Source organism: Heptranchias perlo, chromosome 27 (genome assembly GCF_035084215.1).
Source record: "Heptranchias perlo isolate sHepPer1 chromosome 27, sHepPer1.hap1, whole genome shotgun sequence".
Lineage (NCBI taxonomy): Eukaryota > Metazoa > Chordata > Chondrichthyes > Hexanchiformes > Hexanchidae > Heptranchias > Heptranchias perlo.
Genome location: NC_090351.1, coordinates 29,831,323 through 29,843,871, shown reverse-complemented (window position 1 = coordinate 29,843,871; position 12,549 = coordinate 29,831,323). Strand labels below are relative to the sequence as shown.

Genomic DNA, 12,549 nt, shown 5'->3' with positions numbered 1-12,549 from the left:
AGAAGCAATCAGTTCACAAAGCACTCAGAAATTCTGGACTACCGAAGTCTTAAGATATCAGTCTGTAAACCAAATCTCATCCATTCCAAGCATGGCAACCATAGTTCTACTACTAAACTCTTAAGTCTCTTTGCAGATAACGAAATACCACACAGGTCACAGTGCAATACCACATTTCTACAAGTGAACCTGACTACATAATACTCAAGCACCTGAAGCCATCAAGTTTGAGTTTCATGTCTTGCATGGTCATCTATTAGGTATTTTGTTATGTACAAATAGATTGATGCAGAGTTTAGTAACACAAGAACAAACTTGCATTTATAAAGCACTTTTCACAGCCTCAGGACAACCCAAAACCAATGAATAACTCTTGAATTGTAATCACTGTTGTTTTGTGGGTGAACACAATAGCCAATTTGAACTCAGCAAGTTCCACAAACATGAAATGAATGAATGGCCAGATAATCTGTTTTTGGTGGCGTTAATTGAGGAATAAATGTTGGCCAGGACTCCAGAACTCTCCTTTGAATAGTGCCATGGGAATTTTTATGTCCACCCAAGAAGCAGACAGGGTCACAGTTTGTCTTATCCAAAAGACAGCACCTCCACAATTGCACTGAAGTGTCAGCCTAACTGATGGGCTCACATCCTGTAATGGGGCTTGAATTCTGACCTTCTGACTCAGGAACAAGAGTGCTACCACTGATCCAATGTTTACATTGGGTTTACTTGTTTGGAATAGATGAGATTTAGTTTTCAAACTATTCTTTATGGTGTGGGCACTTGTTTCCATGGAGACAGTGCCAAACAAAATCTAGTGATATGGTCTGAACTGTGTTGCTGAAATGTATTGTTTTGTTATGAGAGATGGTATCAGATTTATTGGTCATTTTGTTATATTCATACTTAGCCATTACTCAGTTTCAACTCAGCCAAACACCCTAAGCAAAACCCAACAAATTTCACCAATTTAAATCCAATTGTAGTGGTGAAAAGCATTTAAGATTTAGCATTTTTCATGTTCATCCGAACAAAGTAAATGGTGTTGCAAAAGATGAGACATTGCTTCTTTAAAATGATTATATAATTTCCTAAATGAATTCCTATCTATCAGAAGATTAGAAGTATGCCATTTGCTGGAGATCTTACAGCAAGGATGTTTTGGATTTGATTACTGCAAGAGTCCTTGGGAGCCAAGCATTTTAAGTCATTACATTGAGGTACGTGGAAGAGATTATCCCAGTGCATTGTATTAAATAAAAAAGTAATGAGTTCCACTCTAAAACCCTCATCAAAAATAGTATTATAAAGGAGAACCTTTTAAATCAGGCTTAGGATATCGGAGCTCATCCGTTCCTACATCATGGATGAAACATGAACAGTGTTCCTTGGTGAAGTGGAGCTGGTCATCCTTGATATTATTTAAAACCGAGGTTATGAAATGAAGTGATTAGCATCTGGTATAACATGGTGCACATCAAAGAACTCCGAGGTACACAGGGATCTGGGTGTCCTAGTACATGAATCACAAAAAGGGGCCAGAGTTTAAAAATAAGGGGTCTCCCATTTAAGACGGAGATGAGGAGAAATTTTTTCTCAGAGGGTCGTGAGTCTGTGGAACTCCGAGAGAGCAGTGGAGGCAGGGTCATTGAATATTTTTAAGGCTCAATTAGATAGATTCCTGATTAACAAGGGAGTCAAAGGTTATAGTAGGTAGACAGGAAAGTAGGGTTGAGGTCACAATCAGATCAGCCATGATCTTATCAAATGGCAGAGCAGGCTCGAGGGGCCGAATGGCCTACTCCTGCTCTTAATTCGTACGTATATAAAGGTGGTGCATCCGAATGGCAGAGTATGGATCTGCGCATCGATCTACCAATTACAAAGCTCATCAGGGAACGGTGCAGAGTGGTTTCTTAGAGAGGAAAGAAAGAATCAAGAGAGTCACCCCAAGCTCGTTGATGCAGCTCTTGGTAGCACTGGCAAAGACTAAGATGATTATCTGTTTGCAGCACTTAGAATGTAATTATTGCAAGACTTCAACAGGGTCAAGCATATGCACAGTATACATGTAAAAATAAATTAGTACCTGCGCATGTGTGTCACTGTGTAGAGTTAATGAACAAGGGGTTAAATGCAGTGCTGACCTATATCATGCAGCTGCACTCATGTCATGATCAATTTATTTAAATGGCAATTAATTTGGTACTAAGAGGCCTGCTCGACACTAGACAGCAAGTCCATCACAAGAGATATTCTAAGAATATTCTATACAGTGGTATCTCCATCATCATCCATAATGGAAGACTCCCCCAGTAAGTAATGAGAACTGGCAGATAGTAGAGACCCCAATTTTTACACAGATCATACAGTGATACGCTAGACAAAAAAAATATATAAATAACTAACTATAAGAAACACTATGCAGTTTTATTCACCAATAAAAGATGAAATGCAAAGAAAATAAGCTGTGCAATGAGGCAACATTTCACACAAAACTTTGTCCAGCAAAAATACAGGCAAGAATAAGGATAATAGAGATTCTACTCTACATAGCCTGCGCAGATGCAATAGAAATTGTGAATTAAACATAAAGTACACTAAATCACTTAGAAAAGTATAATGGTTTATGAACATCTCCAATGTTCTACAAAAGCTATATCCATAAAGTGATGGAATATTATATCCTGGTTTCACTGGCTAGACGGAAAACCCAGTTCTTGCTCATGGGTTTAGTATAGTTAAAACCTGTCAGTAGACTGACCTATTTCAAAGTGCCATCATTTATAAAACTGCACAGATATGTCTGGATTGGCTGCCCTCTACATGATCACACCTGTAGCAAGAATGCTACTGCCTGTGACAGTCCCTCATGTTTACTCCAAAAACACAACACATAATGTAGGTGCACATTATTTCTTGATTAACTCATTTCCTAGGAGTCAATCATAATTTTTTGAAGTACAGAAATTTTCCCAAACCTTGTGGACACATACCACAAAAATTGTATCACAAGAAAAGCTATACACATTGCTTCTCCTGCCTGCACTCTCCCAATCACCCACCTGAAACTCCATCTTTTAGATGCAGAAGATCAAATGCAGTTAACTGTCACTGACTGAAATAGGGTCATCAGAGCATGCATTAAACAATACAAATTTTCTAGTTCTACCAGCACTCAAGGACCATCCATGTCAATTTCTGAGCTAACTACCGATACTAACAAATCTATTTCTATATTAGTGGATCTCCTATGTAGCTGCTTACATAGTGTGAAGGATACTCTACTGTTTTATGAGTGAAGCTTCATGACCATATAACAAGGTATTACGATATAATGAAAAAACATACGGTCTTTCCTGCACAATCAGGAGGTGTTTTGTGGAACCGGCAAAAATGACCAATGCTATTTATAGGGGCATATCATTGGGTTGGTAAGAAATCAACATGGTCATTGAAAGTATATGGAAGGAATTCTAAGAGATATGTTCAGACAGTAAAAGGTTCAAGTGTTTTTTGATTGACTCCTGAGAAATTTGAGTTAATCATAATTTTTTGAAGTATAGACATTTTCCCAAACCTTATGGACACATACTTGATGCAAGACTATACATTATACAGAATTGTAGCATATTTTATCAACATTTTTTCTCTTGGAAAATGTGTTGATATTGAAGCCAAATGACTGCATCCATTTCTGAAGAAGTTGTTTTTAAAAAATTGATTAGGTTCTTTTATTGAACTAATGACATTACAGAGTTGACCTTTTAGCAGCAAATACAGGATCCTGAACTCCATATCATCTTTCAAGCAATTGTGTTCTGTGCAAACAAGAAAAAAAGGCATTACCAAAGTAAGCTGTTTTTGCATTGTTAAATAACAGTAATGTTACCAATGTTCTTAATGAAATAAATGCAAGGCAACAATAAATATGCAAACAATAAAAGGAGGGGAAGGAAAAAGATTTAAGTGCAACTACTGACGAATGAAATTTTCTGGTCAATGGAAAGATGGAATCATAAAGTTACTTGTATTGGTGAAGCCCCATTTGGAATAGCGTGCACAGTTTTGACCACAATACTTTCAAAAGAACACTGATGGCCCGGAGTGTTCACAGAATGATTTAGATGTAAAACAGCCTATTTGACCTAAAACTGTGAGCACAGAACTAAAAGATCACAGGTTTAAAATTACAAAGCTTCAAGTGAAGCTACAGAAAATAAACTATTCCTCCTTCCCACTTCAAAGCAATGGAAAAGTGGAACAGACTCCTAGAAAAATCAGCTGAGGCTCAGTTAACTTCTTCAAAAAGGAGCTGGTTAAATGTCTGGTTGGGAATGTGACTGGTAATTTCAGGGATAGCTATCAGAATTGGTAGATATAGATGGAGATAATCAGATACTGCACAGGACACAGTGGTTCCTGTCCTGCTGCAGTGGGAGGGAATGCTTTGTGTGGACAGCAGCAGGCCAGGGTTGAACAGAAATGTGGAGCTTGATGAATTTTATAGAATCTTGCTTGATAACATTTGAGAATCATGATGTGGAGATGCCAGTGATGGACTGGGGTTGACAACTGTAAACAATTTTACAACACCAAGTTATAGTCCAACGATTTCAAATAAAATTGTTGGACTATAACTTGGTGTTGTAAAATTGTTTACATTTGAGAATCAGGAAGTGTTTATGCAAAATTTTCCCTCAGGAGATTTAATTAGGGAGGGTAAAATTCACAGTATGTCAACTGGTATTGGTCTGCAAAGCAAATTTACTTGCTGGGGGAAATGATCTTTACTTGTTCCATTCTTATAACATTTTTATATTTACACTAATGAGCAGCTAAAGCTAATATGACATTACACTTAATAAAACTGAACACTTATCAAATTGTACCAAGGAGGAAGATTTTCAAGCACAGATCATAAGAAAACAGCTAGCACATTGAAAGTTACATTTTTTGTACTAACCCTGATTTGAGAGATATTGGGGGAGATTTTAAACTGGCACTGTCGGGCAGTAGCACCCCGAAAATCATGGGGGAAAACTTAAAATCGCCACATTCCCTCTTGCGATCCGGCAAATGCCATTTTGTTCAGGGCCTTAGTGTAGATGGCCCAGACGCTCATCTGAAGCAGATGAGAGCCTGTTATTTAAGTTGGGGTCCTATGACACGTAAAACCATTAGTACTGTTGAGTGCTAGACTCGTAGAATAATATTAGACAGTACAGACAGGAAACAGCAAACAGGAAGGCTATTTAAAAGGGACACTCACCTGCAATTGTCAATTGTCAGAAATCTTCCTGAAATTGGTTCCCTTGCATTGTTTGAGGAATTTGAGACTATACTGTTACCTTCATCAAGAATTCTTTCAGTTCACCAGGGAGGAACTGAAAACTTTTGACCACAGGAGTCATCCTTGCCACTCACCTGTGCGCAGAGGAGGAGGAACAAGAGGAGCAGCAGCAGGACCAACGAGGGCAGCACTGCTCACAGATATCCCTACCGTGCATATAGGGTATATAGACCCCGAGTCAACCGCAGCTTTCAGAAGAGCAAAGTATCAGGAAGGTGCAGTTCTCAAGACAAGCAATCAAAGAACTGTGCACCTCCTACAGGAAGACCTAGCCAACTCTTCCAGCTGGCCATTCCTTGCCTGTGGTAATTGTAGAGGTAACTGTGGCCCAAAGTTTTTACCACCCCGGGTTCCTTTAAGGCTGCAACCAGAGACTTATCTCATCAGTCAATACTTGCATTAAACAGGTTACAGACGCCCTTTTCGCCAAGGCCACCGATTACATCAAATTCCCCATGGACACCTCTAGTCAACAGGAAAAAGCTTTGGGGTTTGCTGCCATTGCAGGTTCCAAGTACAGGCAGCCATTGATTGCATACATGGCCAACAGAGCACCTCCACATGAAAAGGGTACCACTCCCTTCACGTACAGCTTATATTGATCACCAGCAGAGAAAATAATGCAGGTGTGTCCCGTTTCCTGGCAGATCTGATGTATACGTACTGTAGTAGTCCACCATCCTCCCCACTGTTTGACAAACATGAGCAGGTCAGGTTAGTTGCTTGGGGCCAAAGGGTACCCTCTATACAAATGGCCATTGCCATTTCTGCAGAAGCTCTGCTCCCTAGCTGAACAGATATAACTTGAGTCATGGCAGCACACACACCATAATAGACCAGACAATTTGTGCACTGAAGCAATACTGTACAGAAGGCCTGGATGCAGCATTCACAGAGGTGACCACACATTAATGGTAGACTGCAGAGTGCTAATGCCACTAGGCAGAATGCCTCACTAGCTGGAAATGTACTCCTCCATACTCTCGGACATGCTGCAGCAACTCCCAGGCAGACTGTCCAATACCTTCAATAATTATTGGTGCATATCAAGCAGTTTCATTTTGTGGGTTGGGCTTCCAAAGTCAGCTTCTCTATCCTCCTCAGAGCTACGACCTGGGCATGCCCTCTGGCATCTCCTGGGCTACTCTTTCCACTACCCCTATACCTGTCTGTGAATCACCGTCTAGCTCATTATCTATCCCAACCGTGGTGCTGATTTCTGTGCAGGTGTTTGTGAGGCATGAAGTGTGACGGTGCTTCTTTCGGAGGGCTGGTTCCCTCAAAGTCTTCTCTTGCAGGGTCTGAGTAATTGGAATAACCTAGAAGAAGGGGAGGAGGGTCAAGTTTCAGCATGGCAGGAAACAGTTATATAGCAGCAGGTGACTAGCAGTACTAGGCAGCACCAGAGTACCATATTTTCTTCTAGCAATCATACACAGGCAAAGGCAAATGTAAAAAAGGTGGATACCCTGCCGAATGCTGCCTCCAGCCTTGATGCGCCTCAAGCTGCCTTCACCACTATTAAGTATGTCTTCCTCCTCCATCTGCGTGAGGGCCTGGATGGAGACTGCACCCCCCCCCCAGTCCTCTTCCTCGTGTGCTAGGTTCTCTTGCATAAAGAGTCGGAATGAGTTAGTGCATGGTTGTTGTGAAGTGCTCTTCAGCTGTGTGAAGCATCTTCATCTAGTACGCATGCAGAGGGAAAATGAGCAGATTGGGAGAAGGATGGTCATATGCAAGATTGGCTGCAGTGAGAGATGTATAAGCAGTTAGCAAAAGAGTGAAAGCCTTCCAGTTGTGAACAGGTGAACACAGACTGCTGTTTGTGCCTATTGTGAGGGCATCAGCAGCAGCTGAGTGTACAATTGCTATGAAAAAGGAAAGATGGTGCTATGACCTGCTGTGATTGGAAGAGAAACATGTGGAGTGGGGAATGGAAGAATTTAAAGTACTGGGGGGACGGTAGGGGGACAGAAAACTGCTGTAGCAAGGTCTAATGCAGAGCAACCGAAACAGCAAGACTATTCTCACCCTTGCAGTCCTAGTCAGGTTCTTCAACTTCTTCATGCACTGAACCAATGTCCTTGGGATGACGGTCCAGGTGTTTACTGCTCCAGGCTTGTTGCTGAGTGTTTATGAACCCTTGAAATCCAAGAGGAAAAGGATCTGCCTGAATGCCCTCACCTGCTCCACTAGGACCTCCGCAACTGTGTCACTGAACCTATAGGGCTCTTGCCTTTGACATCCTGTGAATTAATCCCTGCATCAGCCACAATTTGCTCAGCGTGAAATTACACCTCTTTTTAAAGAGGTGCATTTGCTGTTTAAATTTGTTCCATGACCAGCGGAAATCCTGCCCCTCAATTGGACAAGCTGTCAGTCACTGCTGCAAAACGTGACCAGCCCACCAACGAGGCCACACCGTCAAAATCTCATGATCGGGCAGCTGGCCCCCCTCACCTCACCCACCGGTCACCCAAACACGCCTAAAGTCAAAATCTACCCCACTTTACCTAATTTACTTCAGCAGTGTTCCCTTGTGTATTTTCGAACCATCCTGTGAGTTAGTAATGCACTTGCACTGGATTTAAAAAGGACAGGATGGTCTGCCATTAGGTGGCAACATATTTGAATACTATAAAAATTATGAAATATTATGAAAAATCCTTCCTTATGCACCACCAGTATCAGCCTGGGGTATGGTGAAACAAAACAATAAAAAAATTAAACAAGCTTCCATTTCTCCAAAGGCTTGTCACATGGAAGAATTTATTGAAAATGTTCTATCGTCTTGAGGTAGTGATAACAACTTTTCCAACTGGCAACAGGAGGGGATGACTGCCAATGCCATCAGCGATTAAATATAAACCAAGTGCACATTCGCACACTTCAACTTGAAATAGAACAAGCCAGAAAAATGTAATTACTGCAGCCACAGTAGAGGTGGGGAAAGGCAGGAGGACAAATTCCTATCCCCTCCCCACAAATACAGCTAGAATAAAACATGTTCAGCAATTCACCAATTGCCCTAACAATTTCTGAGATTGTGCAGAGTTCAGCTGAGATTGTATTCAGAACAACCATCTTCATTCATTGCATATGCTATGTTCATCTTGTGGAGAGTATTCCTTAGTTCATATAAACCAACTCTGATTTTCATTCATATGTCTTGAATATTAATAGTCAATTTGCTTAGTCATCAACATGTCTGATATATCAATCTGGTTTCAGGCATTTCACTAAACACCCAATAGTGAGTAACTGACAAGTGAACACAAAGTTAAAAAAAATTTAATTTTTGTCCATATCCAATGTATTTCTTCCTGGTGGCTTAATATTTTTAAACATTAAAATTCATACTCATTAAATCTTTTACTCAAGTTACACAGATGCACATCATTTCTCATACACCATAAAGCTGATTCAGTTATTCTACTAAGATACAATGAAAAGTATAGCAGAAATAAACTTAAAAAAAAGTTTGAGAATTCCAACAATAAAACACAAATATTCTGCTAAGAAAAATATAGCAAGTAGACAGAAATGGACTATCCTATGATGTCTTTATAAGTTTCTGAATTGCATAAGGCATTGGATAGTTTGCGTGTCACTTAAAAATGTGAAAAAATTACAAACAGGAAACAATCGCAATCAATATTGCATCAATATAATACAGTATGTTTGCAGGCAGCACAGTCAAACCCTAAAAAGGTCAACATTTTAGCACAAAAAAGTTGATCTGGAGAGGGAAGTGCTACAGTATCAGAGGTAATCTTAATTAGGTATCTATTAAATTATTTAAGTCTGTCCAGCACTCTCCCTGAAGCCACTATGTCCTTTCCAAGTATGATTTATCTGGAATGAAGATCCAATATTCTTCTCAATATTTTGAATTCTTTTCAGAAGCACATTAAATTTCTTTGAAATTGTGATTTAAAAAAAATTAAAACCAGCAGAACACAAATGTCATCAGTGCATAGAGTTACACGAACAATTACTGATTGATGACATCTGCACTCCAGCAACAGTCTGAAAAATTACTGTATTGTAATAATCATTACATAACAGAGAGATAAAGGTTTCAATTACAAGGGTTTACAGGCTAGCTTCACCTTTTATGTATCCACAAGGTTACAACTCTCCCAATGTGCAAGTCATCAAAAGCTAACACAAAACATGTAGCCCAATCAGTGTACACATAAATAAATGTAGTGTACGTGGACTTTAGGAAAGCCTTTGACAAGGTACCACACAGGAGATTTTTGAGAAGATTAAGAGGTTTCGAATTGGGGAGAGCATAGTAAACTGGATCCAATATTGGTTAGAAGGAAGAAAATGGAAAGGAGCAGTTAAGGGCAGTATTCCAGAGTGGATGGAAGTGGACTCCCACAGGGTTCAGTTCTGGGGCCACTTCTGTTCACCATGTGTGCATCAATGATTTGGACATAGGCCTAGTGTGATAATTTGTAGATAATACCAAAATAGACGATATAGCTAGTTCTTTAGAAGACCAAAAAAAGCGGTATTGGTAAGATAGGGGAACAGACTAAAAAGTGGCAGACAGAATTCAATGTCAGTAAGTGTGAGGTGATACATTTTGGTTAAAAAAAATCTACAGTAATAATGCTCTAAATAGGAGTTGGCTCAATGCTGTGGAAGAGCTGAGAGATTTGGGGGTACGGGTTCAAAGAAGGTTAAAGGCATCACCTCCAGTTGATAAGGTCGTAAAAAAAAAAGTTAATGGAACTCTATTCCTAATTACAAGAGGTATAGAAAATAAAAGCCAAGAAGTAATGATGAGCCTATACAAATCCTTAATAAAACTTCAGTTGAATACTGCCTATAGCAAGGATAGTGAAGCTTTAGAAAGGGTACAAAGCAGATTCAATAGGATGCTGGCTGGTATGAAGAAATGCAAATACAAAGAAAGACTTGAAAAGTTGAGGTTTTTTTCCCCCCAATCAGAAAAATACAGATTTTAGAAGTATTTAAAATTATGAAAGGATGGGACAATAGCTAGAAGCACACTGTTTCTAGTAATAGAGGGGCCCACAGATACAATATTAAATGCAAGAGATTTAGAACTGAGAGCAATGAAACTTCTTTACACAGATGTGAAGCTGTGGAATTCACTCCCAGCGTTAGTGGTTGAGGCATATACATCATCAACATTTAAGATTAGGATAGGTGGATGAAGGAAAAAGGATATGGGAACAGGGCAGGGAAATGTGATTAGAACTTATTTACTCGCATAGAGGATAAACAGCGATATGGGCTGGTTGAGCCGAATGGCCCGTTTCTGTGTTGTAACTTCCATATATTTCTAATCCTAAATCACTACACTATTTACTCCAGCGGAGCAAAAATCTTAGTGCTTTGCCATTAACTCCAGGTGTCCCAGGAATCATTTCCCTCTTTTCTCTCGCCCCCCTCCACCCCCCCAAAAATAGCAGACCAAGTGTTTTACAATAAAGGGTGTGACATCATTAGTAAAAATTCGCTCTAGGATTTCGTATACCATAATCAATTCATGTAATTTAATTAATGCGATACACTAACTGTTGGTAGAGACACGGTACTAAGTCACCAGTCTCTTGGTTAAATGGACGGATGGCACAAGGGGACCTAAACAAGGGAGAGAAAGATCTGAAAATGAGGGGTAACCATTAATCAACAGTATACAGACCATCTTATGACAGAGACATTATTGGCTACATGCCGATACAGACTATTTGAAAATAGATTTTGTTGGAATCCTGCATGGACGATTAGAGTTCAGTTCATCACTGTGGATTCATTTACAAGACATTCAATGTTTTACTATATGTAGGTCTCAAGTCCAAGTAAAGACAACAAAATCAACACACATACCATTAAAATCGATACTCTCTGTCTTTTTCTTGTTTTATTCCACAGTATTTTTCTGGACTGTAATCTTGTCCTTTTCCACTCTTTTCAGAATAAATATTCCAAGTGTCACTATTTCTAGAGAGATACCTCATAGAGTCACAAGGCCTCTCTTGGCCAAAGCTGTCTCTTTGATCTCGGCTTCTGTCTGGATGATGATGATCTATCCGAGGAGAATTTTCGAAGTGAATTCTTTGATGACTCTGTTGCCTCTCTTGATCATAATCCATTTTTTTCTCTTGATAATGACCATCACAGGAACTTGGACTTCTGGAACGATCCCTCAGAGATCCACTTCTCTCTCCAGATCTCTGATTTTCTCTCTGTCTTGGATATTCATGCTCCCTTATTAAAAGCAATAAAATGAAAGTTCATTATTAAAAAAGTTTACTGCATTTATGCACCCAAAAATATTTTCTTCCCAATGTTTGTGACTTTCAGGGTCTTAACAAATCAGCTATCATATGTCTTTTATTGGTTACCATAAAGATTTTCGTGCTACAAGTTCATGGATAGCAAAATTCAGTAGTGCAAATACAAAAACAATCTGTTATTGTAATAAATGCATTTTACCAGTTGATTGAGGAAAATTAACAAGTTGCTGGATATTCTATAAGAAAAATAATTACCGTAATCCTGAGCTATATGGTTTGGCCTCTCCCCCATGAAGCTGATTTGGAGGACAGTTTAATGAATCCCTGTAATTGTCCTGTGCAATTGCTTTGGACTTTTTAACAAAAGAAACAAGCCTAAGTAGAGTCCCATAATCTTCTGAACAGTCATCTGAAATAGAGGTGAGAAAAAAGTATTTCAGAAAATTATTTACTTATCCTTTTTCCTTTAGGTAAAACATTTCTAAGTTCCCACTTAAAAACAACAAAAAACTCTGAATAAACCATGGCCTCACTTCAAACTTTAAAAAAAATATGGATGACTGACAGCGTTCAAAACTAGCAATTTAACTGCTATCGAACAGCAATTCAATACTTGTTACTAGTGAAGCCAGAGTCTTTAAGGCATTCAGCCTACAACAAATGACTACAATTCAAAAGTAATTGATAGGATGTCACAAAGCACTTAACAGCCAGAGTAAATGAAAGTTCTTGCTTTCCATCCAACCATAAATATTTAAGTCTTAGACCACAGGCAGGTTCAGGAAAGTGTTCATTTCACTAGAAAAAAACGTCTGGTTTGTTTTCAGTTGACACCATTATTACACACGAGACAGAGTGAACAGTTGAGAGTTTGGTGAGTGTGGGAGTTCGGTGAAGTGGGGGAAGGAGGTG

General features: G+C 39.3%; 1 protein-coding gene across 1 annotated transcript in view; it reads right to left on the bottom strand.

Annotated features, from left to right (window-relative positions):
- Positions 1-8,095: 8,095 nt before the first annotated feature.
- LOC137344510 (cleavage and polyadenylation specificity factor subunit 7-like) overlaps positions 8,096-12,549 on the bottom strand; it is a 28,290-nt gene continuing 23,836 nt past the window's right edge. Inside the window, exons 8-9 of the mRNA XM_068007546.1 lie at positions 11,893-12,046; positions 8,096-11,608 (exon numbers count right to left, since the gene is read on the bottom strand). Of these exons, the coding sequence (XP_067863647.1) occupies positions 11,230-11,608; positions 11,893-12,046 (533 nt within the window). The 3' untranslated portion in view covers positions 8,096-11,229. The remainder of the gene's footprint in view (positions 11,609-11,892; positions 12,047-12,549) is intronic.